The sequence below is a fragment of the Octodon degus genome, unplaced genomic scaffold, assembly GCF_000260255.1.
Source record: "Octodon degus isolate 3935 unplaced genomic scaffold, OctDeg1.0 scaffold00007, whole genome shotgun sequence".
NCBI lineage: Eukaryota > Metazoa > Chordata > Mammalia > Rodentia > Octodontidae > Octodon > Octodon degus.
This window is the reverse complement of record NW_004524583.1, coordinates 26576136-26602742: the sequence shown is the minus strand read 5'-3', so window position 1 is coordinate 26602742 and position 26607 is coordinate 26576136. Positions and strand designations below refer to the sequence as shown.

The 26607-nt window shown below is 42.8% G+C and overlaps 2 protein-coding genes and 2 pseudogenes across 5 annotated transcripts in view; 3 read left to right on the top strand and 1 right to left on the bottom strand.

Annotated features, from left to right (window-relative positions):
- Kiaa0586 (KIAA0586 ortholog) overlaps window positions 1-8405 on the bottom strand; it is a 132315-nt gene extending 123910 nt beyond the window's left edge. The window contains exons 1-3 of the mRNA XM_023701686.1: window positions 7624-8405; window positions 6528-6583; window positions 1090-1159 (exon numbers count right to left, since the gene is read on the bottom strand). Coding sequence (XP_023557454.1) covers window positions 1090-1159; window positions 6528-6583; window positions 7624-7822 — 325 coding nt within the window. The 5' untranslated portion in view covers window positions 7823-8405. The remainder of the gene's footprint in view (window positions 1-1089; window positions 1160-6527; window positions 6584-7623) is intronic.
- LOC111812598 lies at window positions 1363-2781 on the top strand (annotated as a pseudogene).
- A 218-nt stretch (window positions 8406-8623) lies between the features above and the next one.
- On the top strand, window positions 8624-19031 carry Timm9 (translocase of inner mitochondrial membrane 9). Of its 4 annotated transcripts, XM_023703168.1 has the most exons (6): window positions 8624-8716; window positions 9063-9245; window positions 12397-12482; window positions 17454-17518; window positions 18059-18154; window positions 18857-19029. In XM_023703168.1, exons 4-6 carry the CDS (start codon window positions 17480-17482, stop codon window positions 18989-18991), a joined length of 270 nt encoding a protein of 89 aa, XP_023558936.1. In that variant the 5' UTR covers window positions 8624-8716; window positions 9063-9245; window positions 12397-12482; window positions 17454-17479; the 3' UTR covers window positions 18992-19029. The 4 variants fall into 4 exon arrangements, 3 of the variants coding, with proteins under 3 accessions (XP_023558936.1, XP_004624881.1, XP_023558945.1); XR_002818450.1 differs by lacking the exons at window positions 17454-17518; window positions 18059-18154; window positions 18857-19029 and adding an exon at window positions 15275-15311; XM_004624824.2 differs by lacking the exons at window positions 8624-8716; window positions 9063-9245; window positions 12397-12482 and adding an exon at window positions 15400-15437 and having other exon boundaries at window positions 18857-19030.
- A 3836-nt stretch (window positions 19032-22867) lies between these two features.
- On the top strand, window positions 22868-26059 carry LOC101563709 (annotated as a pseudogene).
- The last annotated feature ends 548 nt before the right edge of the window (window positions 26060-26607 follow it).

The following is a 26607-nucleotide window of genomic DNA, read 5'->3' as shown; positions in this document are numbered from 1 at the left end:
GGGGCTGAGCAAACTGCCCTCTGCTTGATTTTGCTTTGCATCTAAAACTACTCCAAAGGTAACAAAACCCTGCAATTAAAAAGAAAAATGTGTGCAGGAAAAAAAAAAAAAATCATTATTTGGCCACTAAAAAAAAAATTATAACCAAAAAAACCTGAGACCAAACTGGAGAATTTCTTCAAATTCTAAAGAAAACTGTTAGGAACACAGAAAAATAGATTACCTTAAAATTTTTCAATAAATAAAATTTTTCAAAGAACAATTTTCATCTATTAGGAAAGATTAAAACTTGAAATCAGAATTTACAAACAGATATGCAACACTAAATCTATGCAATAGGTTGGAAATAATAAAATAACTTTTCTTACTACAAACTTCTTTTAGGACCTTAGGGAATCCATTAGTAACTATTTGGGAATAAAAACCAATTAAAAATTAAAATAATAGGAGCTGGACTGGGGATATATCTTAGTAGCACAAGTGCCTGCCTGGCAAGTGCAAGGTCCTGAGTTCAATTCCTGGTAACAAAAAATAATAATTATAATAATAATAGGAGCTTAACATGTAGCTCTATGGTACAGCTCTTACCTAGCATGCATGAGGCCCCAGGACTGATCCCCAGAACTAGAAATAAAATAAAAATAATAAAACTGTAGACTACTGAATGGATATCTAAAACTCAATTCTGCCTATACAAAGATAATCCTGACACATACTACAACATGGATCAATGCTGAAGAGATTTTAAGGGAATAAACCAGACATAAATGGTGAAATATTTATACTATGTGATTTCACTTACGGACAAACTCAGAACGAGAACGGGTGAGGGCCTAACTGGGGCAGATGAAGTTTGGGGGATGGACAGAGATGACATCACAACATGGTGAATGTAGTCATAGAACTGTTATTTTTAAGGGAGTAGAACAAAAAATATGATGTATATTTTACTGGAATGTCAAGAAATCAATTCTCGGCAGCCAGGGAGATAGCTCAGTAGAATAAGCACTTGCCTGGCAAGCACAAGGGCCTGAGTTCAATCCCCGGTTCCGCAAAAAAAGAAAAGAAAAGAAATCAATTCTCTTTTACCTTCTTTTCTGCTACCATCTTCTGCTTTATTCAAAGGTAACTCCTGCACTGCAGCATCTTTAGGAAGATCCTTGAGGATAGGAAAGAAAAAGTGAGAGACCAAATAAGCTTTAAGTTTATCACTTAACAAACACCAATCCCCATCCCTCACACTGCACTGGCCCCACCGCTGGGGCACGCTGAGCTGGCGACCAAGTCCTGGCGTGGTGGCTCACACCTGTAATCCCAGCACTGGGGAGGCTAAAAACGGGACGATCGCTGCGTGAGTCCAAGATGCACAGTGAGACCCTGTACCAAATACAAACCTACATACGTACATACATGACACCATTTACTAGAAGCAAAATGTTGTGTGCAGTACAGAGCCGATTGCCTACATCACAGCCATGAAGACAGGACCAAAATCCAAGTCCTTGGGAGCTTCTGCTGATGAAGAACCCAATCTGATGTCTTGATACTACCATCCCTGATGATAATGCGCCTTTACACAAGAGTAGTTTCAGTCGGAGAGATGAGTGAAGGCATGAGAGAACAGTGCTTCTCCTTGTTTTTCTACCACTAGAACTGAAAAGAAAGGCTCCAGTTTCTACAGGTTAACAAGAAACAGAAAAGCAGTAATGTCAGTTGTCAGACTCAGCATCTGGTCATAGAGCTACACCCCCTAGGAGCAACAGTGAAACCTCTGAGGGAGCCAGCACCTCTGAGGACTGAGGTATTCAGCCAGAAACCATATAATCTCACTGAACTTTGCACAAGACAATCCCTTATCTCAGGGAATACCTACAATGACACATATAGTTCTTTATGCCCTCTATTGATATTTATGGACCACCTGCAAGTCAAAATGAAGATAGTGGGACTGTTTAAATAGGATGCAATTTTAGTAACAAAATAGTGTTCTTGCTGCCAAGCAACTAGATATACACAACAGCTGGGTTCTGAGGCAGGAAAGAGAATCCAGGTGAACCAGAGGTGCTTAACCGCTTAGAAGAGACTCTTCAGAAACAACTCAGAAAACAAAAGTACTGCATAAAAAGTTTGAAAAGAAAGTGGCCTTGGTAACTTCGGTTGTTAAAGTAGAAAAATTCAACCATGATGGGGACAAGGAGGATGAAGATGATGACTATGGCTCCCAGACAGAAGCACGTCCAGCAGCCCGCTGGGGCTGAGAAAGCCTGAAAGGAGGCCTTCTCTCCCACCTTCTCAGCAAGCTAAGAGAAATCCAGTGTTGAAGGCCACACCGAAACTCAGGAATCCATAACACAACTAATTGTTCTTCAGTCCTACAGAAGCAGGCACTTCCAGCTGTTCCAAAATTCAAACATTTCCACAAGAATTGCTAGCAGAATTTCCACAAGATTTCTAGGGGCAAAGCAGGACCCCCCAAGTTAGTAAGCCTGTTAAGGAAGAGGAAACAATACAGAAAAAAATCAAAAGCGCTCAACAGAGGCGGTTGCTCTCCTGACTGCAGTCTGAGCCAGTAACACCAGTAACTCCAGCAATGCTGCTGATCAGTCTAGCGGAGGTTCTTGAACTGACTGTGTCACAAAAACCAGAGAAGCTTCCGAAGCACATAAGGAGCGGCGGCCTGCCTGTGCAAATGGAGACGAGTGCACACCACCGTGTTCACATGACAAGCCTCCTCCCACCGTAAATTGCCGAAAAAGGTCCATTTGTTCATCCAAATTGTAAATATGATATAACCCAGATTGTAGTATCAATAGAATTCCAGGACTTCCTCCAAAAGCAGTTACAACACCGTCACCTTCTCCCAGGCAGCGCTGCTGTTACTTCCCAGCACATAAGAAAATGGAGAGTCCTTCTGTCACCCGAACACTGCAGAGTTAACACTCAGTGTACAATACCAGTCTGCACATTTCATCGCCCCACCACCTTGACATGCACTCAACCACACTCCAGTTTTTATATTATTAAGCAGATTTTTGATTTTTGTTTTAGTTACCGGGGAAATGAACTCAGGACCTTGAGCTTGCCAGGCAAGTGCTATGCCATTGAACTACACCCCAGACTCATTAAGTGTTTTTAAGATTGGCTATTTTGTTGTTTTGTTTTCATTTTGTGTTATGGCTTGTGTCTACATGTCTTCCCAAGGTTTATAGGGTAGGGGCATTTCAGAGGTGGCTGGACCTAGTGTGTGATACTGGGGTTAAGGACGTGTGACTAGCAAACTAGTACATTGATTTTGGGTGTACATAATAGGAAGGTCCACCCTGCGTATGAGTGCTACCCACCCAAAGGGCACGGAGCCTGGAAAGAATATATGAAAGAGGGCTGCTGCCATTCTTGCTGCTGCGGCTACCTCTGCTTTGCCACCTCCTGCCATGAACTCTTTTGCCCCTGTGCTGCATGTCTGCCAGCCACCATGCCTTGGAGCCAGCCAGCCGAGGATTGAAACCCCCATAAACTGTGAGCCAAATAAACCTTCCCTCCTTTAACTTAGGGTACTGGATATTATTTCTCAGCAACAAAAAAGTAACTAAGAAAGAATGAAGGGGCTGGGGAGATGGCTCAGTGGAATAAGTGCTTTCCTGGCAAGCGCAAGGGTCTCAGTTCAATCCCCGGTTCCACCAAAAAAAATAAAAAGAACGAAAGAATGAAAAGACATTACTTTTTAATTTTATTTATTTATGTGTGTGTGTGTGTGTGTGGCCAGCTCAGCCCACCAGGGGGCGGGGCTGGCTGGCATGTGGTGCTGGGGGATTGAACCGCGGTCCCTGTGCTTTGCTACACTTGTTCTAAGTAGGTGCTTTAGACTACTGAGCCGTCTCACCAGCCCATTATTTTTTTAAAGACAGTTTAAGGAATACCTAAAATGTATCACAGCCTCTGCAGCGTATCTGTACTGCACTCCCTGAGTATCAGCATTTACACAGTGACGACACCATGCACGGCGCTGCAGCTCGGGGCCCACACCACTGGAGTGAGGCAGAACCATTCGCAAAGTTGGTGCTGCTTTTTCTTTTCCCAAAGATGGCATCGTTTCTAATCTACCATAAAAACAGGAGTGGCCAAAAGAATTGAGGCACCCTACAACAGTCATTCAAATTCTGCTTTTTAATTTTTAGAAGAATTTACTTTAGAAAGACGGACACTGCAGGCATCCTGGTTTGGGCGCCTCTTTGGTAAAACTGACTTTCAGCCCTACGCCTTCTGCAAATGGAGAGCAGCAGGCAGGTGGGCAGCAGACAAGACAGTTGGAATAACACAATGATAGACTAGGACCAATTCCTTAAAATGTTGTCTTTTATATTAGCACATACTTTTCAAATTTGGAAGATTATACAAACTTTTTGCTGCACATTGTGGCACATACCTATAAACCCAGCATTCACGAGGCTGAGACAGAAGGATTGCTGTGAGTTCAAGGCCAGCGTGGGCTACACAGTGAGTTCAAGGCCAGTCAGAACTATACAGCAAGATCCTGTCTCACAACACCAAAAGGGGCCGGGATGGTTGTACACAGCTCTAATTCCAACACTTGGGAGGCTAAGGCAGAAGGATCATTGGGAGTTCTAGGCCAGCCCAGACTAAAAAGTGAGCTCAAAGCCGGTATGAACTACATTAACGAAACCCTGTCTCAAAAAGACCCAAAAAGCAAAAAAAAAAAAAATTTATAATTGTATATGTGAGATACCAATAAAACACTACACTCACAAGATTATAAATATACATATATATTCTGAAAAATAACATTCTCAGAAATAACCCCACAGAAAATACACCTAGTTACTACTCAAATAATTTCTGGAATATAAAAGCTAATTTCGGTAGTATATTTTAAATGGCAGAACAGCTCTATTGGGTCCTCCTTTTCAAAATGATGAAAAAAAAGAAGGAACAACAGTTGTGCCCAAAAAAAAAGGGTTGTGGTCATGTGTAACCTATTTACTGCACGAATGGCACCCAGCGCATACCCAAGGATAAGGCCATTAAGAAGTTTGTCATCTGGAACATAGTGGAGGCCGCTGCCGTTGGGGACATTTCCGAAGCGAGTGTCTGTGACGGTTAGGTGTTTCCCAAGCTGTATGTGAAGCTGTATTACTGTGTGAGTTGTGCCATTCACAGCAAAGTGGTCAGAAATCGATCTCGTGAAGCCCGCAAGGACTGAACTCCTCCACCCCGATTTAAACCCGCTGGTGCTGCCCCACGACCTCCACCAAAGCCCACGTAAGGGGAGCTGGGTCTTAATGGACTGAAGAAAACTCTCTTGAGAAAGACATAGTAAATTGAATATTATACTTTAAAAAATAAATGGCAGAACTATATAATTACAGAACAGATGAGCAAACCTCAAAATAGAATGAAACTTTTAATAGTTACTATAGTTTTGAGTGGTTTTTAAAACTGTTACGGCAAGAAGTGTCAAATGATAGATCATTATTAAACAAGAGCTGATGATTTTTTAAAAAATACCGTTTCCCGGCCACGTGACACCATGCTCCAGCAGGGCAGGCCTACACATTTCACCTATTTCATCCTCAGCACTACACCACACGTCGGTACCTCGAAGTTACTCGAGGGTGTGGTCAGTGAGGGTCGCTGGTAAATGAGTTTACAGGTAAATGAGTAAATGAACAGTAAGCCAAGGTGGCATTGTGATTCAAACTCAAATCACTTAGCACGTCAGCTGCTTCCATCACGTGTGAAAACCCATTTCTTCGTGCATCGAACAGAGTGGATAAAGGCTGGTTCAACGTCAAAAATGAATCACAGCACTCTCAATCACTAAGCACATTGGCACCTACCCAGGGACGAAAGAAAAAAAAAAAAAAAAACCCACTAAGCACAGAGGTGTTCTGAGAAAGCCCTCTATAGAAAGGATACCAAGGCTGGGCATGGTGGTGCACACCTGTAATCCCAGCAATCAGGAGGCTGAGGCGGGAAGATTTTTTCAAGTTTGAGACCAGGCTGGACTATAAAGTGAGCTTAAGGCCAGCCTGAACCACACAGTGAGACCTTGTCTCAAAGAGACATAAATAAATAAATAAATAAATAAATCAAACAAAGAACACCAACCACTAAACAGCTTCTGCAATTCTAGACCAGACTTTATCTCCAAGCCATTATTTGGCACTCAAACACTGTGACCTGTATTAGATACATTGGATGGTGCTCTTTGCCTTTTCTTTTTTTTGCTGAATTAGAAAAGGAAAAGGAAAACATCCTAAAATAAAATTGTTGAAGGTTATCTGATGATGATAGCTATTAACTTTCTAAAAACCAATCAATAGGACTCATAATACAGTAGCTACGTTTAACGTCTCAAACACTATTCAAATCATAATCATACCATATAAAACATTTTGTATTTGATAACTAAATGAAAACAAGACACATGCTAATCAAATATAATTTAAGAATACACTCAATACTGACAGTTTTAACACAATTAACACATTGAGAAATCTTTTGCTTACACTTTCTGATGCAGTGGTCTGGTGATAATTTCTAGCAGAAAGTATGTCTGATGAACCTAGCAAAGCAAAGAAATCAATGAGCGTTTTTTTTTAAATCAGAACCTTACTGTATGAAAGTGGTTCAAGAATGACACACTTTCATTAATTTGAAACCCAATAGAAAAGTTTTTTCTAAAGAAAAAACTTTACGTGCAAATAAATTAAGAAAATGTACTTAAATATATCCTACTAAAGTTTTTGCAGTTGATATTTTCAAAAAATAAGGGTCAGTATGGGCAATCAAAGAAGCATACAATGTTCTAAAATACACCAGTTTACAAGGGGTAAGTGGTCATAATCAGGCGGATCATTGGGGGTTCCAGGCCAGCCTATGCTACATAGTATGTTCAAAGTCAGCCTGCACTACCTCAAAAACAACAAAACAAAATAACTGTATTCAGTCAGCTCACTATTGATATGGACAAACTTCGGAGTTTATAAACAAAACTATATGTACATGATATAAACACATCTAATTTAACAGGCATATTAGTGTCACTGCTGTACCTCCAGAGGACCAAACAAAAGCATTCTGTTGTTTTTGCACATATATTTGTTAACTGGACCCTCACAATAGCCAATACAACTTCAAGCGGATAATAGGTATGTTATCTTCATTTTCATTGCGCTCCAGCGGGGTAGGTGCACCGGAACGCAAACTCCACCAAACGACGTCAATCATGTTGTTCAGCTATTCAGAAAGGACAGCCCTATCGAAAACTGCAGAGCACTTGGTAAAAATCACAACCGCCAGAAAATTAACCACTTCACACAAGTGTGCCGTCATTGGCGTGAACAAGCACAATGTGCAAAAAAAAAAAAAAAAAACACGGAGAAAGCACAGAAGAAAAATCCAAGTTTCACTCACTCAATCCACTCAAACATGCAGGGCCAGTTCCCTGGGAACAGTTTCAAACATTTGCACAAGCCGGACTCACGTCTTACATTTATTTGGGAATTTAAACATCAAGCTTCCTCTAACTTGAAAGGAAAATAAGGACCAACGATTTACAAAAGTAAGAGCTGGCTGGAAGCCGCGGGGCACGGAACCACATACCAGGTAAAGGTCCACCGCCGCTCGTCCCCATTCGAACGGGAAGACGTTTATTTGCAGGCAGCGCTGCAGGAAGACTGGGTAGCTCGTCTTTCGGCAGAGCCAAAGGGGTCTTCTGATTTGGAGAAACGACCTCACGAAGCCTCCGCGCTGGCATTCTAAGCCTTTTTGTCTCTTCCGGGCTAACTTCGGAGCCTTTCATCTCCTACCAGACAGCCCCACAGTTCTGAATGGAAGAACTTTCTTCGGGGCCCCCAAGACTTCAGGACAAAACGCTCATCTCCCCGAGGGCTGAGGTAGCAGGAGCAGCAGGAGGGGGAAGAACACGACCAAGAATAAGGGAACCCCAAAAATGATCATGAAACATAAAGAAAACCCACAGGACATTCACACAGCGGCACGCTGAACTTTGGCGTTTAACCCAGGGCTAAAGACGTCGACGTTATATACTGTCATTTAGCCAAAGGACTCTGTCGTACCTAAATCTGAAAGGACGGCGACACAACGGCCGCTGGAGCGACAACAGCAACGCGCGCCCGCAGCTGGGGGCTGGCGGCGCGACACCGCAGACGCGGAGGCGGGCTCAAGGTTAGACGTAGCCAAGCGGGTAAAATCGAAATGCTCTTTTTAAAACGTCTCTCAAAATAGTTTTCTTCATCCACAGAGTCTTACACGCGGCCTGAGGCAACCCTCGGACATCCACACCCTAGTCCTCTCCAGAGGGTCCAGCAGCCGTGCTGCCCCTGCTCTCGCCAGACTATAGCTTCAGCAGCCCACAGCTAACACCCACTTTCCTTAAGCCCGCCCCCTGAGGCACAACGCGCATGCGTGCCAAACTCTCGCTTCCTTAAGCCCGCCCCCTGAGGCACAACGCGCATGCGTGCCAAACTCTCGCTTCCTTAAGCCCGCCCCCTGAGGCACAACGCGCATGCGTGCCAAACTCTCGCTTCCTTAAGCCCGCCCCCCTGAGGCACAACGCGCATGCGTGCCAGAAAAGGCAGCCGAAACCGCCAACCAAAATGCAAGCCCTCTGCGGCGCTCTTCCATTCTTCTCCGTGTGGAAACAAACGCTCGAAGCAAGGAGTTTCAAACTGAGGTGAATTTATTACTTAAAAGGCAGGGAAAAAAATAAAAAAGACAGCACGTCTCCCTACAATAATGTAACGTTGGTAAAAATTCGAAGCAGCCATCGAGAACTGCATAGCTCCATTATGACTGTAATAATCCTGTGTTTCTTAGGGAATAATTAAACTGTGACTACCGAAGACCGTTAGGGGCGCGGGATTAAGTAAAGTAGGCTTCCAAACAATCTAGACAGATTCGTGCCTTTTTCGGAGAGGAAGTCAGGAATAAAGAGCATTGTTTAAGCACAAGATAATAGAAATTAATTATCAGAGAATTTTAGAATTCACTGATGGTACAGTACTGGCCTTTCCTCCTAGGTCAGCCCGCGTTAATAACGAATCGGCGTCACGGATTTGAAGTACAATTTGATACATTGCCGCTCCCACGTGTTCTCAGCCGTCCTCCCGCCGAGGCGCCCGCCTTAACCGCGTTCGCCCGCCCCTCAGCCTGCGTTCCGGACGGCAGCCACAGCCCCCAGCCGCGTGCGGACGCGCAAACCGGTGAGTATGGTCGCGCTTGTGTGCGGCGGGGCCCTCAGCCTCGCGTCCCGGGCGTGGGGGCCGCGGACCCCGAGACGGGACCCGGCGCGGAGGCGGGATGGGCCGCGGAGCCGGGTCGCCGTGCGGTGCGGCCCGGGAGAGACGTGACGGTGCGGGCCCGCGCGTGACTTGGGCGGACGCGGCGCCGGCGTGTGGCCTCGGGCGCGCTGGGCGGGCGCGGACTCCCGCCGGGATCGGCTCGCGCGCCGGGACGCAGCTTTGCCTTGCGCGGAGAGGCTGGCGAGAGGAGCCGCAGCCCAGGTGTTCGCAGCCCAGGTCAGCGTGTGCTCTCCTGGAAGTCCAGAGACCTCGCGGGCCCAGCCTGGCGCAGCTTGTAATTACTGGGGTGGGCCGATGGGCCTTGTGAATCTGTGTCGTTAATAATGACAGCTTTTTATGTCACGGACTTTCACCTTCGTTATTGGTCTGTTAGGTTGTAATGACCTCACGTAATTTCTGTAAGTATTACCAGAGGGACTGACAATGTCAGTGCGCGAGATCTTTAGAGGTGACTTCCACGATCTCCAGATGAAGCTTCGATCTGAAAGGGGAAAAGAAAACGACCTTCCCCTTTCATCTTTTGAGGGCTGAGGACAAGCGCTCTGACAAGACTTGGACCCACGACCTTGTTTCAGCCTCACACTCCCTTTAATACCAGAGCTGAAGCAAAAAACCTCAGGAGTTTGTCCCTCTTTCCAGGCCTCTAGGCTCGTTTTTTATGCCTGGGGCCAGCCTTTCAACATGAAAGCAAAATGAAGTAACTTATTTTTTGTTCTGCTTAGCAATAATAGTTGTCAGTGAATCAGACACCCTAAACGTAATCTCGTAAACCTTCTGTAAATAATCTACACTGAAGGGTCATGCGATCGTCCTTTATTGTTATACTAAGCAACCCAGTAAAGATGGAGTTAGACATTTACCTGTAAAATAAATTAGTTGAGAAACAACAAACGTGACTCAAGTTTTTTCTTTTTCTTTCATTTCTGTTGCTTTTTTTCTCCTTGTGTTCCATTCTCTCTTACACATGCATAGATGATCCTTCATTGTGCTGTACTGTTCACAGGTTGCAGATAAAACTTTAATCGTAGCTTTTTCAGCATGTGTCTCCTTAAGGACTTTCTGTGAACAACCTCAGTAAGATCAGTGTACTAAAGATATCATTGTCAAATTTACCCCATTCATTCCCCAGTGGGCGCTCGCGCTCTCTCTCTCTCTCTCTCTCTCTCTCTCTCTCTCTCTCTCTTAATCTTTCTATTTTGATTTCAGAATCATCAGGTTCACGTCGTGTTTTGTTTGTTGTTGTTTTCTGTTTGGGGGGTTTTGGTTTTGTTTTGTTTTTTTTAACTGTCTGCTATGCAGTTCAGGCTGGCCCTGTGCTCACTTTTTAGCCCAGGCTGGTCTCAAACTCACAATGATCCTTCTGCCTTATCTTCCTGAGTGCTGGGCTTACAAGCACACATCACCACACCCGGCTCACATGTTTTCTTATCATTACTCTTTAGTCTGTTAATCTAGTTCAATCCTCTTTCTTTATGAGATTTTTAAAGTATCCAATACTGGATTTTCCTATTCCCTGGTGATCAGAGTCCATCTCACCATGAAATATCTACCGTGGAACCTGTTGTGTGACCCTTAGTGAAGGTAGTGACTGTCCCATCTGTTCAATGTAAAGATAGTTTTCTTTTTGTGATTAGTAACCTGTTAAAATGATGCTTAAGGTCATGAATATATCCTGCCCCTAACAATGTATAATTGATTTTATCATTGGTTCATGTATGATCTTTGCCAAAAATCACAAGACTGCCGATTATCAGTACCAATTGTAGAAGGATAGCAAAAGAATCATATACTGTAGATTGGACTTCAGAGTTGGCACCCATCTGTATATAATGTTTAACAAGTCAGGGCCATCTCCCCATCACATTCTTGTTGCTTTATTTTATTTTTTTTTTTTTACATTCAGAAAAAGTAATGATCAGATAAGAATAATGATCTTTGCCTAAATAGTTTTCAGAACACTTTTTTTTTTTTTTTTTTTCCAGAACCGGGGATTGAACTCAAGTCTCTTGTGCTTTCCAGGGAAGCACTTATTCCACTGAGCCATCTCCCTCGCCCCTTCAGAAGACTTTGCTAGTTCTTTTGTTTGGGGTTTTCTTCCTAAGAAGGAAATTAAAATTTAGAGAAAGAACTAGATGTATTCAATAAGACATAATTAATAAATGTGAAAAAAAGTAGCAAAAAAATTGTTTTGGGTTTGCTGGAGAACTGATCAATAATATTTTCTCTTTTTTTTTTTTTTGGTTTTTGGGGGGTCGTTTTGGTGGGTTTTTGTTTGTTTGTTTTTTGCGGAACTGGGGATTGAACTCATGCCCTTGCACTTGGCCAGACAAGCACTTATTCTAATGAGCTATCTCTCCAGCCCCAATATTTTCTCTGTAAAGTATTTCCAGTAAGCAACGGTTATGATGGGGAAAATACTAGATTTTAAAGTCTACTACCTGGCAGGGGAGATGGCTCAGTGGAATAAGCGCTTCCTGGCAAGCACAAGGGCCTGAGTTCAATCCCTGGTTCTGCTGAAACAAAACCAAAACAAAAAAAAAATAATAAAGTCTAATACCTGTCATAAGCCCCAGCTGTTCAATTACTGTCTGTGTGAAGTTTCTTAATATTTCCATGCTATCCTTTCCAGAATTAGTAGAATCATAAGTGGTGTAGCATTATATATTTTTTCAAAAATAATGCATACACAAAAGCACTGTAACCTTAGCATAAAGGAAGTTAATCTTGTTACCAAGGATAATGGGGGCTGGCAGTAGAGTTCAGTGCAGAGAACGTGCAGGCTCTATCCCCAGCACCTCAGCAGAAAGCACCTGACTGGTCATCAGTTGGACAGTAAAACAGAAGTTGCATTTTATAAGCTAATTTAGCCAGGTCAGGCATGGTGGCACACACTTGTAATCACAGCACTCAAGAAGTTGAGGCAGGAGGATTGCTGTGAGTTTAAGGCCAGCCTAAAATATATATATATTCATTCATTCCAATAGAGGTTTAGATTTCATCAAAAAAAAGCTTGAAGGCATAAAGTCATGCTTTTAACACACTCCTTTTTCAGGTGAGAAATCAGGCCTCACTGGAAACACTGAGCAGAAGTTGGAGAGCTGCTTCTTAGGAACTGAGGAAACTCATGCATCAGAAAAGGTTTGTGCTTCATGGCTGATATAATCCCCCTCTACGCTTCACTTCTGTCACATTCTGTGTATTGTTTGGCACAAAAATAGCTTAGCACTACAGTCATTTTTCTCAAGACCTGAGCCAGGGTTCTAGAATTCTCTTATCTCTTCTCCAGACTTCAGGAATTTCACCAGAAGTAGCCCCTGACTGGATGTTTGCTTCTGTAATAGCACCTTTGCTGTAATGTCTGCATACTAGGATCAAATGAAAGGACCACCCCACTGCTGCTGTCTGCTCTCGCCATCAGGTGTTTTGTGTGCTTTTGGACTTGGCCTAGCCTTTGGTTAAATGACTGCTAAATGCTGGGCCTGATGGCACACACTTGGAAGGCTGAGGCAGGAGGATCACCTAAGTTTGAGGCCAGCATGGCCTACATGGCGAGACCCTGTCTCAAAAACAAATAACTGCAAAGTGAATGATGAAAGATTTAGAAGACCTGAAAACTATCAAATCTGAATATTGCTCAGTCATCTCCAATATCTTCCATTTTATAATTATGTATATCATAATCTTTTTTTTTAACATTTATTTAGTGTGTGTGTGTGTGTGTGTGTGTGTGTCCAGCTCAGCCCACCAGGGGGCGTGGCTGGCTGGCATGTGGTGCTGGGGGATCGAACCGCGGTCCCTGTGCTTTGCCAAGCTTGTTCCAAGTAGGTGCTTTAGACCACTGAGCCATCTCTCCAGCCCCGTATATCATAATCTTAATGTTGGCAAATATAGCAAATAACTGGGGAGTTAGGCAGATTAAAGAAAACTGCTAGAGTCAGGCATGATGGCATACCCCATTGATGATTGTAGCACTTAGGCTGAGGCAGGAGGATTGCCATAAATTCCAGGCCAGCGTGAGTGGGCTACATAGCAAGTTCAAGACCAACCTGAACAGCAAGACCCTGTCTTAAAAATCAAAGAAAATAAAGTGCTGACTACTAAATTCAAGTATAGATCTTGGAAATACCTGAATAAATATTCAAATGAATCCAGAGAAAAATTTACACAGTGGCCTTTAACTGATAGAACTATTTATCTTTTATTTTTCAGGTTCTCAGTAGATAGGATTTTTAAAGGAGGAAACTGTTTAAGGAATGTAATACCAAGAAAATAACTTTAAGTAAGGAAATTCATACCAGTACTGCTGGGGCAGACGCGTGTCTTCCGCTGTCTTCCCAGTAACTACTCTCATTTGTCTCCGTGGTTTGTATAGTACAAGGAAAGAGAGGATTCAAATAGGGGAGAGCCCCAGTCGAGATTTACAGAGCACCCAAAGATTTCATGCTTTCTGCCTCTTTAGCTCTGACTCAAAAAGTCATGTTATGAAAAAAAAAAAAAAAATTTTTTTTTTTAAAGTCATGTTATGAATTTTTACTGAAAGAGAGCTAGGGTAAGAATAAGAGCAAGGGAACCAGATTTGGGCATTACAGTTAGTCATTATCTAAGTTCCAAAGGTTTTAAGTAGGGAAATCGGGTATGTTGCAGAGAGTAACTGTACTAGTTCACCAGCGAAAATGCCCAGGTCTAGTGAACAACCTCTTACCTTTCAGATAGAAGCCTGCTGGCAAACCAAGTCCCTTAGTACATGCTTGCTTTTGTGTTTTGGTTTTGTTTTGTGTTTTGTTTTGTTAAGGGCTTAGAATGGAGCTCTGGTTGTTCTAAATTTGAGATCCTCCTACTTTAGCCTATGAGTCCTAAGATTATAGGCTATGCCCAGCTTGCCTTTGTGTTTGTGAGGTTCCAACAAAACAATGGTTTCCAATTTTCTTTTTTAAATCTTTTTTATTTGGTAGAGGGTCTCACTACACAACTCAGAGTACCTCAAACTGTTAAGTGATACTCCTGTCTCAGCCTCCTGAGTGCTAGGATTATAGGCATGTGCCACCACACGCAGTTTCAGTGGCCAGCATAGCACACCAAGGAACCTGCAGGGGATTGAACCTGGGTCTTTGTGCTTACCAGGAAGGCTCTTGGATCACCGAGCTATCTCCTTACCCAAGACATTGGATTCATTCAATGTTTAGTTCCAAATGCACTACCTTAGCAGTTACTAGGTGTTTTCAGAGTGCTGAGTGAAAATCCAAAATACTTATAATATGGAGCTCTTGCTACACCTTCTTTTGGGGGAATGGATTAGAATGTTGGATGACTTCGTTTTTCTCATTCCTTAGACTTTCTGTTTTGGAGTTATTATATATTTATGTGCAGTTGTAATAGAGATTTCATGCCCTTCACCTATTTTCCACAATGGTAACATCTTAGAAAACTAGCATACAATATTATATCCGGGATATAGATATTGAAGCAGTTACCACATAGGACATTTCCATTACAAAAGGCCCTCATGTTGCATTTTTGTAGCAACGCTCATTTCCCTCCTGCTCCTACCTCTCATAACCACTGGCAGCCACTAATATGTCTTCCATCTCCATAAGCCTGGTAGTAATTCAAGAATGTTACATAAATGGAATCATGCAGTATGTAGCCTTTTCACAATACCACCAATTGTAGTTCTCTAGGCTATTTGTGTATTCGTAGTTTACTCTTTTTATTACTGGAATATATATAGCAGCTGGCTTAGCCATATCTGTACAAAGAATGTTTGCTTTCCAGTTTTGTACCATTATGAATAAAGTTTCTGCAAGCACAGCTTTTTGTAAACATAAATTTTTTTGTTTTGGGGTTTTTGGGGGGGCGGGAGGTTTTTTTTTATGTATTTGGTACAGGGTCTCACCACACAGCTTGGGCTCATAGTGATCCTCCTATTTCAGTCTCCCCAGTGCTGGGATTAGAGGCGTGCACCACCATACCCAGACTCTGTGGCCCAGTCAGCACACCCAGAAGCAGGGCAGGCATGGCCTGTGGGGCTGGGGATTGAACCCCAGTCCCTGCACTTGCCTAAGCAGGTGTTCACTGAGCCATCTCGCCAGCCCTGTAAGTTTTCAGTTTTTAGGAAAAATGCCTACGAATGCAGTTGTTGGGTCACATGGTAGTTGTGCGTGTGTATGTGTTAGGAATAACTTCAACTGTTTGACAGAGAGGCTGTATTATATTACATTACTTCCAGAACTAGATTTTTTTTTCTCCTTAAAATCTCACAATTTCATTTATATTTTCTGTTTTAAAATATTAACCATTATTTTAGGTAGATCTTTGGGCACCAAATTCTTTCTAGTTTTCCTTCACTTGAAAATGTCTCAATTTCCCAATCACTCCAATGGGGTATTTTTCACTAATAAAAAATTTCTATTACCATTCTTAGCACTTAAAAATTTTACAACACTTCCCTCTGGCCTCTCCAGTTTCTGGTGAGAAGTCTGCTGCCACCCCAATTGTTTTTCTATGATGTTTTCATTCACTTACTCTGAAGTTTTTCTTTGGAAAAACTTCAATGCATTTTGATTTGGATTTCATTAGACCATTTGGATTTAGGCTATTTGGTTTTCCCTCAGCTTTGTGAATTTGTAGGTTTGTCTTTTTGCAAAGTGTGGGAAGCTTTCAGTCATTGTTTCTTAACCTGGCTGGGAGAGACTAAAATGCCTGGTTCCTGCTCCCCACATGGCCTCCAAGCACTACCAGCCTCCTCATCACTGGCAAACATAGTGCAAAGCATTTATATTAATCTATGGTATATCCTTCTGTTTTGTTTGTTTTCTTTTTTTGGCTGGCTCAGGACCTTGTCATACTCGGGACCTTGTTTTTCTTTTTTCTACCCTGAGGGTAGAGTGGCACAGCATATGGTGCCGGGGGATCAAACCATGGTCCTGTTGGCCTGCCTAAGCTTGCCTAAGCAGGTGCTTTAGACCACCAGGGGGCGGGCGGGCTGGCTGGCATGTGGTGCTGGGGGATCGAACCGCGGTCCCTGTGCTTTGCTAAGCTTGTTCTAAGTAGGTGCTTTAGACCACTGAGCCCTCTCACCAGCCCCTCACTTGCCCTGTTTTTTTGTTCTCATATCCTTTTACATGCTTTTTTTTTTTTTTTGTCATACCAGGCATGTCCATGTCATACTCAGGACCTTGCACTTATGCCACTGAGCTATATCCCTGGCTGTTCCATTTCTATTTTAATTGACTTTATTTTACATAAACCTTTTGTATGTGATGTCTAACCTTTTTAGAACTAGTCAAGATTGAGTAAATAAAAATTGTAATACTCTTATGTCTAGATTAACTTTAGTTCTGTGTTTAGAATGTGTGTAAATCTCAATAATTTAGAAAGGTTTTTTTCACTATCTTGCCTTTGTTCTCTGTTGGCCCCAAGTTACATCACTAGTCTCATGTGTTCAGAAGTTTCTGGTAAGTCTGGTGATTGTCTTTTTTGAATTGTGGAATGTGTAACTCCTGTAACTTTCTTGTAGAACTCTGAGTATATTTCATAAGTACTGTTGACTTAAAGTGAATAGGGTTTTGTTAACACAAATATCATCTTTTGTATAGATAGTAAAAGGATCAGTAGCACAGATCAGTAAGAACAAGCACAAATCGGTGTTAAATTAGCAGCCAGCAAAATCATTAACTCAGGAAATTTTAGGGGCTGGGGATCTCTGGTTCTGCAAAAAAAAAAAAGAAAAAGAAATTTTAGACAGTTTTCTTGAACAACTGGTATTTTTAATAAACGTCACAGCAACCTGTCTTCTGGTGTTTCAGACAGGACAAGACCCCTCAGGCCCATGCCTAACATTAGAATATCTTACTCTGATCCACAAGGTTCTGTTGCCATCGATGACCTTTGAGATTGGCAATGTTACATAGTTACAGACAGTTAGAAATGAATAAAGTAGGGGCCAGGGAGATGGCTCAGTAGAATAAGCACTTCCCTGGCAGGCACAAGGGCCTGAGTTCAATCCCAGATTCCTTAAAAAAAAAAAAATGTATAAAATATGGTCAGTGATTTATTATCCAGCTAGCCTAAAAATTTGTTTATATTGACTTTTTTTAACTTTTTATTCAGGTGACTCATAAATATACCAAAAGAATATGGCTGCACAGATATCAGAATCTGATCAGATAAAACAGGTAAGGTATTATAATTAAAAGAGAAGGGGGCCGGGGAGATGGCTCTGTGGAATAAGCGCTTCCCTGGCAAGTGCAAGGACCTGAGTTCAATCCCCGGTTCTGCCAAAAGAAAAAAAAGAGAGAGAAGAATTTTACAAAAAAAAGTATAAGATCCTGCTGGAAACATTCTTGTTAGTCAGTGATCTCACAAAATGTTTGTTTTACTTCCAAAAATGGATATTAAGTGATATGAAGGATATTTTTTGTTTTCGTGTTTTGATTTTTTTTTTTTTTTTTTTAAACTAATAATGGGGGAAGAGGAGCCAGGGAGATAGCTCAGTGAAATAAGAGCTTGCCTGTCACGTGCAAGGTCCTGAGTTTGATCCCTAGTATCACAAAAAAAAATGGAAGAAGCAGAAAGTAATACAGTTTTGTAGATCATATTTTACCTATTCAAGTTAGCAAAAGATTCTGGTTTCAAGTCAACATAAATGTGAAGAATCACTAAAAAGTATCCATCATCAAAACTGGATATTAAATAACTTTGCTTTGTTTATTTAGTTTAGGGAATTCCTGGGAACCTACAATAAACTTACAGAAACCTGCTTTTTGGACTGTGTTAAAGACTTCACAACAAGAGAAGTAAAACCTGAAGAGGTATGAAAAGTGTTTCTCACTAAAAATTCTCCAAGCCTATCATAAAGCATAGGTTCCCCTAGCATTTTACTTCTTCATACTTACTGCAGAAATTTGGGCTTCCTTTTGTGTGTCATTGGTTGGAGCAAACAAATCAGCAGAGGACTTATAGCATTGGATTTAATGATGCCAAATTCATTGTGACAGTCACATTCACCCAAGCCAGATTTTTCTGGAAAAGATACCTGTGAGTTACTGTTTCGTAGCAACTCATCAGAACATTTATGCATCTTCCGCAAATGCCATAAATGTTCTCCTGTGGAAGAAGCTGGTAAACATTCATGCTGAACACTTAGCATATAGCGAGTAGCTGCTAAGTGCCTGTTAAGTACTTCATATAATACTCATGTTAAAAAGTAGCTTCTCATTAAAAAGGAATCTACCTGCTACTAGGTGTACATTTTGATAGTTTAAGTAGGGGATAGGATTGTGGGCTTTGAGTTTGTGTAGAAACTCCAGTTCACAAGCTTTCTAAAGCCTGCAGATAGTAGGCCTTTGGCATATTGCTGGTATATAGCTTGTGGTCACTTGTTACCCATTAATGTTAGTAGCTTGCAGAGGTAGTCAATAGTAAAGTGCCTACTGTTTGTTCTTTGAGAATACATTAATTTTTAAAAGTTGATATTTTTGTGTTGCCTCTTGGATCTTCTCTTTTATTTCTAGATCACCTGTTCAGAACACTGCTTACAGAAATATTTAAAAATGACACAAAGAATATCCATGAGGTTTCAAGAATACCATATTCAGCAGAACGAAGCCTTGGCAGCTAAAGCAGGACTTCTTGGCCAGCCTCGATAGAGAAGTCCCAATGGGTGGACCTGAGTGGAGGCTGCCGTAGGTGTTGCTCTGGGAAGAGGCTGCATCTGGTGGAATGTCTGGAAGCAGTGGGCACCGTGTCAGAACAACTGTCGTGACCAGTTGGCAGATGGAAACCACTGGAGAAACACAGTTGCTGCTCACCAGGAATAATCAAAATAAAAGGTCTTGTTGAAATGATGTTTGTTGAGGCCTTAAGATTTAGCAGCTTGATCCCTTCATCAGAAAGATAAGCCGCTGTCTCTTCAATTGTGACTGTTAATTTTAATGAAAAATAGGTGTTCAATCATGTAAGAGAAAAACTTTATTATTGAAACTGAAATAAATGGAAATATCACTGCATAGTTGTTTGTAATATATAGAACTGTATTCTGACTGGCCTGTGAACACTGGAATGTTTCTCAGTCAGCATCATTCTCCTAGTTGTCTCTCATGTCTGCCTCAAATTGCTGGTAAATGCATAAGAGTTCCTTGCTCATCGCTGCATTGCACGAGCCTGTCCTTGCCTCCCTTGTGAGAGTGAGCATTACGTATTGTGTGCACTCTCATATATGTTCAGGAAACATCCCATCCGCGTGTGTCTTGGGAATGCTTCCTTAAGGATCATTAAGGTTTTATGCTTGAAGTGAAGTCTTTTATTTTGCATTTTGCTCAAAAGCTGAGAATACACCATGAATGGTTATGAGTCTGACCACCATTTTTCAATTTGTCAGCTGTGACATGTCAGAAAAATGTGAACCAGAGTTCAAGTAGGATCTTCGTGCCAGTGAATCCTGAAACAAAACCAAGCATTTTTGGGAAATTCCAGTTTATAGCTAAGTTCACTGAGCAAATTAGTAGATGTACCAAAACTAATGCAGATTAAGCACGTGGCTTGTGAATGGATTTTGTTACCAGTGGACACTTGTATTTAAGAAGCAATAATTAGCTATTGTGTTTAAACTTAACCATGATTTATTATGTTTTGAGGAAGTAGAAGCTTTGCTTTTCAACAGTTAAAATGTTGAAACATGTATAATAGGCAAATATACAATTGATTATAATGCATTCATAAAAAAGTGTGGCTTCATCTTAAGGTAAGAAAAGAACCAAAAATAAAATTGGAAAACAAATTCAGACATTTTATTCATTTAAAACTAGGCAATTTATGAACATACTTTGCTATTTTTAATCAAACCCAACAATTTGCATATTTCAAAAAATAAACATTCAAATGAGAATTTTGCACAAGAACTGACAAAGTGAAATATATTGGTCAGACTCAACCACTCATGGTGGACTCTCAAATACAGGACTTTGCCATTGCCCATTACTAAAAGGTAAAAGGGCATTGCTGACATGTTCAAGCCCCACAGTGTCCTCTCCTGAGATAGATTGGAAAGTTTCAAGTATAATGTATTCTGCTTTTGGGGTTGGGTTTGGTTTTGTTTTTTGAGGTGGGATCTTGCCATGTAATTCAGGCTAGGCTTCAAATTTATTTTTGTTGTTGGTTTTGGTTTTTTGGGGTTTTTTTGGCGTAATCCGGGATTGAACTCAGGCCCTTGCACTTGCCAGGTAAGCGCTTATTCCACTGAGCCATCTTCCCAGCCCAAGCCTTCAAATTGTGTAGCACAAAGTTGACCTAGAATTTGCAGCCATCTTCCTGCCTTGGCTTCCTGAGTGCTGGCATTATAGGTGTGTGCTGCCACAGCAGGCTGGCATAATTTTAATATTCTTGAGAGTATGCATTATACAAACTACCAAGAAAGCACCAAGCATTAAAAATCAAAAAGCTCACAAGGGCCTGAGTTCAATCCCTGGTTCTGCCAAAAAAGAAAAATCAAAAAGCGAGGGCTGGCCAAATAGCTCAGCAGATTAAAACCCCTGCAAGCAGGCACAGGGCCCAGGGTTCAATCCCCAGGCCTGCCATACTGGCCTCGCCCCAGGGTGCTCTGTGACAGCAATTGAGACTGGGTGTCATGGTGCGCCCCTGTAATCCCAGCTGTGGAGAGGCTGTAAACAGGCGGATCACTATGTGTCAAATCTAGTAGTGAGACCTTGAACGCCCTGTAGACTCTTCCATAAAATACAAAAAAAAAATCAACCTAAAGACTACTTATCTCCAGGGAAGAGAAGGAAGTACACAGTGAAGATAAGTGTTAAGCTGCAGTAAAAACACAGGATGAATAGAAGTTCCCTTCTGCACTGAAAGTGCCCCTATTCTCAGTTGTAGATATAGGGGACGGTATGAGATGTGTAGGTTACCTGTATATGTGTGACTGATTAAATTAATTAGAGATGGCCAGGCTGGCCAAGCGTGGTGGCGCACACCTGTAATCCCAGCACTTGGGTGGCCAAAGCACCAAAGCAGGAGGATCCACAAGAGTTTGGGGGAAAAAGAAATGAAATAACATGTTCTGAGTAAACTGAAATTTTTTTTTTTTTGGTACCCAGGCTGGAACTCAGGGCCTCACACTTGCCAGGCAGGCAATTAATGAGTCTGAGAGAGAGAGAGAGAGAGAGGCAAATGTCAGTGGAATAACTTAATGTTTCAAATCTAATACTACAATTGGGAAAATAACTTTTGACCCTAGAGACTAGGATATGCTGTCTCTTCGGGTATTAGATAACCATAAGGGATGAAATTCTGACACAAAAATGGGTAGGAAAAAGTATATTTCCCTGCAATTAAATAGGGTAATAAGTTGTTATTAACTGAAACAATTTCCCATGTATTGGTTGGATTACATATCGTATGAAAAGTAAATGACAGGAAAAAATGCTTCCCAAAGGTAAGTACTGAGCTTTAACTGGAAAACCATAATGGTGTAACTGACTTGATACACGTACAGTATTATATGTCAACAGTGTTGTGCCTATCTAAATGCTGAATTTTACCATATTTTCCAAATAAATTTTCTTGACTATTTAGCAATATTACAACTTTATGGAGGTGTACATTAAAACAAAATAATTGAATGATATTGAGCTTTGAAAGAAAAAACTTGCCAAGAACAAATGGCCACCATCCACAGAGCCATAAGACTAGGGCCTTTTTGGACAGCGTGGTGCCAAGCCTGGACCTTTAGGCCTTCCACACCAGGATTCCTTAGATCCTCCTCTTTCTTAGACTTCTGTGGTCACAGCCCCCTGTGGGCAGGAGAGCTCTCCCTCCACAAAAGCTCCTCAGTCTAATACTGTTGCTCACGAGAAAGACTCAGGCCAGACCTAGGCTTGGGAGTCAAATGGTTCGTGTTGAGCAGTTGATAAGTGGGTAAAGCTAAGTAAAGGTACTGGGTGTTTTTGAGAAAAAAATAAAAAACTGTCCCTCTTGAGTTGACAGTTAATACAAAATCAATTTGGTCAAGGCAAATCAGTCAACCAGCTTTTCAGAAATTTAGTCAAGGGGGCCAGGGATATAGCTCAGCTGCATAAGCACCCACCTGGCAAGCGCAAGGTCCTAAGTTTGATTCCCAGTACCAAATAAAAAGTTAAGTCGAGGGGCCAGGGAGATGGCTCAGTGGAATAAGCGCTTCCCTGGCAAGCACAAGGGCCTGAGTTCAATCCCTGGTTCCGCAAAAAAAAAAAAAAAGTCGAAACAGTTGGTTCAGGGTTGGCCAAATAGCTCCGCGGGCAGGTGTCCAGGGTCAATCCCCGGGCCTGCCGTGCCAGCCCCGCCCCAGGGGCATGCTGAGATGCAATTGAGACTGGACATGGTGGCGCATCGCATGCCTGTAATCCCAGCTCTTGGGAGCTGTAAACAAGCGGATCACTACGAGTCCGATCTAGTAGTGAGACCCTGGACACCATGTAGACCCTTTCCTAAAATATAAAACAAAACCAAAAAAATTGGCTCACCAGTGCCTACAGACAACCACCATGGGTGCAGAACTACAGGGTATGGCAGGTTTCAGAAAACCCAGTATTCGTGACCTTTGGGCCCTGGGCTCTGATTTTTCCAGCCCTCAGCAGAGGTGGACTTCCAGGTCTTCACCCAGACTGGAGGTGTGTCCTCAACCCCTCCGGTTCTGCAGCGCCATCTGGGCCTCGGAGCTGCTGGCTGCTGTGGCTCTCTGGGCAGGGATGGCCACTGTGCGCTCCCCTGGGCTCCTAAACCTTCCTAATAGTTCTCCTGCATATTGTAAAGCTACAGGTTCAGCATCCCTGATCTAAAATTTTGAAATGCTCCAAAGTCCAAAACTTCTAAGCGTTAACATCACAGTGGAAAATTCTACACCTAATGCATGTGACAGATTACGGTACAAATGGATACACTTCTTAAACTTATTTTTAGCTCTGTGCTACCCCCTGTAGTTGAAAAAAAAAAAAAAAATTGTGTGTCCTGTGTGCTGCTGCTGGATCTCTCCACCAGCCAGGCAGGAGCAGGCAATCAGACAGGCTGGAGCCCAGAAAGGGGAAACACAGCGAGCCCCCCGGTCCTCCCCATAGTGCGTCCTGCTCTGCGCAGTGCAGCCCGCCTGGGGAATGAGGGAGGCTCGGAGCTGCAGGCTGCAGGCTGCAGGCAGAGAGGCGCCCTTCAGTACATTTGGGTAAAGCTCCCTTAGCCTGAAAGCTCATCTACTCTGGCAGCTGAATTGAATGGATCTCAATTCAAGGCCAGCCTGGACAGCTTAAACCTTGACTCAAAAAGCAAAGGGCTGGAAATGCAGCTCAGTGGTAGAGCAATTGCCTAATGTGTGAGGCCCTGGGTTCAACCCCTGGCACTGAAAAAGGGGGAAAAAAAAAATATATATATATACATATATATATAATGCAGTCAAGCTTTTTTGGTTTTGATTCTTAATATTTAGTAATTTTAGAAAATGGTCAGACAGAGTTGTACATGAAAATAAATGACTGCTTAGGCAGGCACAGGGCCCAGGTTCAATCCCCAGTGTGCCATGCAGGCCCCGCCCTCGGAGTGCACTGAGACAGTAGACAGTAACAGTCTGGGCGCAGTGGCACACAACTATGATCCCAGCGCTTGGGAGGCTAAAAACAGGAGGATCACTACAAGTCTGATCTTTGTAGTGAGACCCTGTAGACCCTGTACTAAATACATTAAATAAAAAAGAGAGAGAGAGAGACTTACTTGGCTTTGCTTCCCATCTGCCCACCTACAGTGGAACACAAGATGCCCTCCTCAGCCAGGTACTTCACTTTGTTAGTTGCCCAAGTGATAGTTACAGTTGCAGTTCCTGTTGCTTTTGTTTCTTAGAAACTGGTCACTGATGCAAAGCTGGTAGTGCGGTGCATATAAGAACCAATCCACGGTGGACAAGCTGTTCTGCATCTGCTTCCTGCTTGCTTATCCCGTACAAGCCCTAGACCAGCAGAGCTCGGGGCCTGCTATTGGGGAACGATCCCAATCAGTGTCGATCATAATCTGCCTCCAAATCCTGGGTGTTGTTTTGGTGTATGTGCTTGGCTTTGTAGCTACATGTACCTGATACGCACTATTAGTGGATGCATTAGTGTGATGAGGAGAAAAATGCTGGGAAGCAAGTTGGGGGGCACATCTAGCTAGTCAGCTGACATACTGATATTAATAAATATTTCTTGGGTGTAAGTTACAAGTAATTTATAAAAGAATGTTTACAACCTTACTGCTAGGTAGCCAAGGTTTCCCATCTGTACCTCTTGCAAAAGGGGGTGGGGAGCAGAGAGACAGCTCAGAGGCGTAGCACCTACCTGGTAAGTACAAGGACCTGGGTTTGATCCCTGGCCCCACATGCTGTGTGGTCTCGGCCCCAGATGCCCAGACACCCACCCTGCGGCCCCAGAACCGGGCATAGTGGCGCATGCCTGTAATTCCCGCACACGGGAGGCTGAGCCAGGAGGATCACTGCAGGTTTGAGACCAATGGGGGGGTGGGGGGGGAGGCCTACAAAAAAGTGAGTACAGAGTCAACCGAACTACATAGTAAGATCCTGCCTCAAAAAAAAAAAAAAAAAAAGCTTTTGCAGTTTTTCATCCTTTGCTGGATCCTACAATTAAAAGATTCATAAAATATTTAGAAATAAGTAATGAATGTAAGCTACATGGCTGCTGATCAAAGTTGTTACTTTCAGGGACTAGGAATATAGCTCAGAGGTGCAGCACCCACCTGGCAATGTGAGGTTGTGAGTTCAATTCCTAATACAAAACTTTTTTTTCTTTTTTTTACTTTTGATTGTGTGTGTATGTGCACGCACGCATGTGTATGTGTATTTCGTACAGGGTCTTACTACACAGATTGGACTCATACTGATTCTCCTGTTGTCAGCCTCCCAAGCGCTGGGATTACAGGTGCGTCCCTGCATCTGCCTAAGCAGGCGCTTTAATTCGCTGAGCTATCTGGCCGGCCCTTAATTTGTTTTTTTGAGGTGTGGTCTTGCTGTGTAGTTCAGGCTAGCCTTGAATTCACTATGTAGACCAGGATAGCCTCACACTCAGGGAAATCCTCCTGTCTCAGCCTCCACAAACAGGAATTACAAGTTTGTGCCATCACAAACAGCTAAAATTTTAATTTAAAAAGCACACCCGGGTGGCGACCCTCGGAGACCCTGCAAACGTGGCGCTGCGAGTGGCCCGAAGCGTGTGCGCCGTGGCCTGCAGCCTGCGCACAGTCTCGGCGCCATATGCGCCCTGCCGGATTCGGCCCTGGCGGCTGCGGGCTGACGCAGTGCAGTCGCTGTCCACCGGACCAACTCTGCTCGCGGTGTGTAAATTCAGAGAGAAACATGAGAGGGTAAGAACAGACAACAATGGTACTGGAACGATGAGAATCGGCAGCCTTGCACAGGAAGCTTGGGGAGATGTTGTTTACTGTAGTCTGCCTGAAGCTGGGACGAAGTTGAAAAAGCATGACGAGTTTGGTGCTTTGGAAAGCGTGAAAGCTGCAGGTGACTCCGCTCTCCTCTATCAGAAGTCACTGAGATTAATGAAGCACTTGCAGAAAACCCAGGGCCCGCCAACAAACCTTGTTATGAAGACGGCTGGCTGATCAAGACGACAGTGAGTGACCCTTCCGAGCGAGATGAGCTCACGAGCGAAGGAGCGTGTGAGAGAGTGAAATCGACTGAAGAGTGAAGCGGCACCAGAGCGAGCTGGCGTGAAGCGCCTTCCGCGGGCCGTCTGCGCTCTGCCGCACGCAATAAACTCGAGATAACAAGTCTAGCAGCGCCACCCGATGGAAGAGAGACCGCTCACCACTGCTCCGGGCGAAAATACCCCTGAACTCCTTAGTCACTGCGGATAAACACAATGTGTATCTTTTTATACATACCTTATGATCTTTAGGCTGTAGGTTCTGATATTCCGAACCTAGGAATAAGAATGGTAAGAACTAGGTATAAGAATTATGTAATTCGGGGCCGGGGACATGGCTCAGAGGAATAAGTGCTTTCCTGGAAAGCGCAAGGGCCTGAGTTCAATCCCCGGTTCTGCCAAAAAAAAAAAAAAAAAAAAGAATTATGTAATTCAAGAATAACACTGTTATCATAAGCCTTAGGTAATACTGTAACTTGCTTATATTTCTCCCTGGATTTGGGCTGAAATACTTAAAGAACATGTGTATCAGCTGTGTAATAAATATCAAATGACGAGTGACACTCTTAATTTTCTAATGGGCTGCAGCA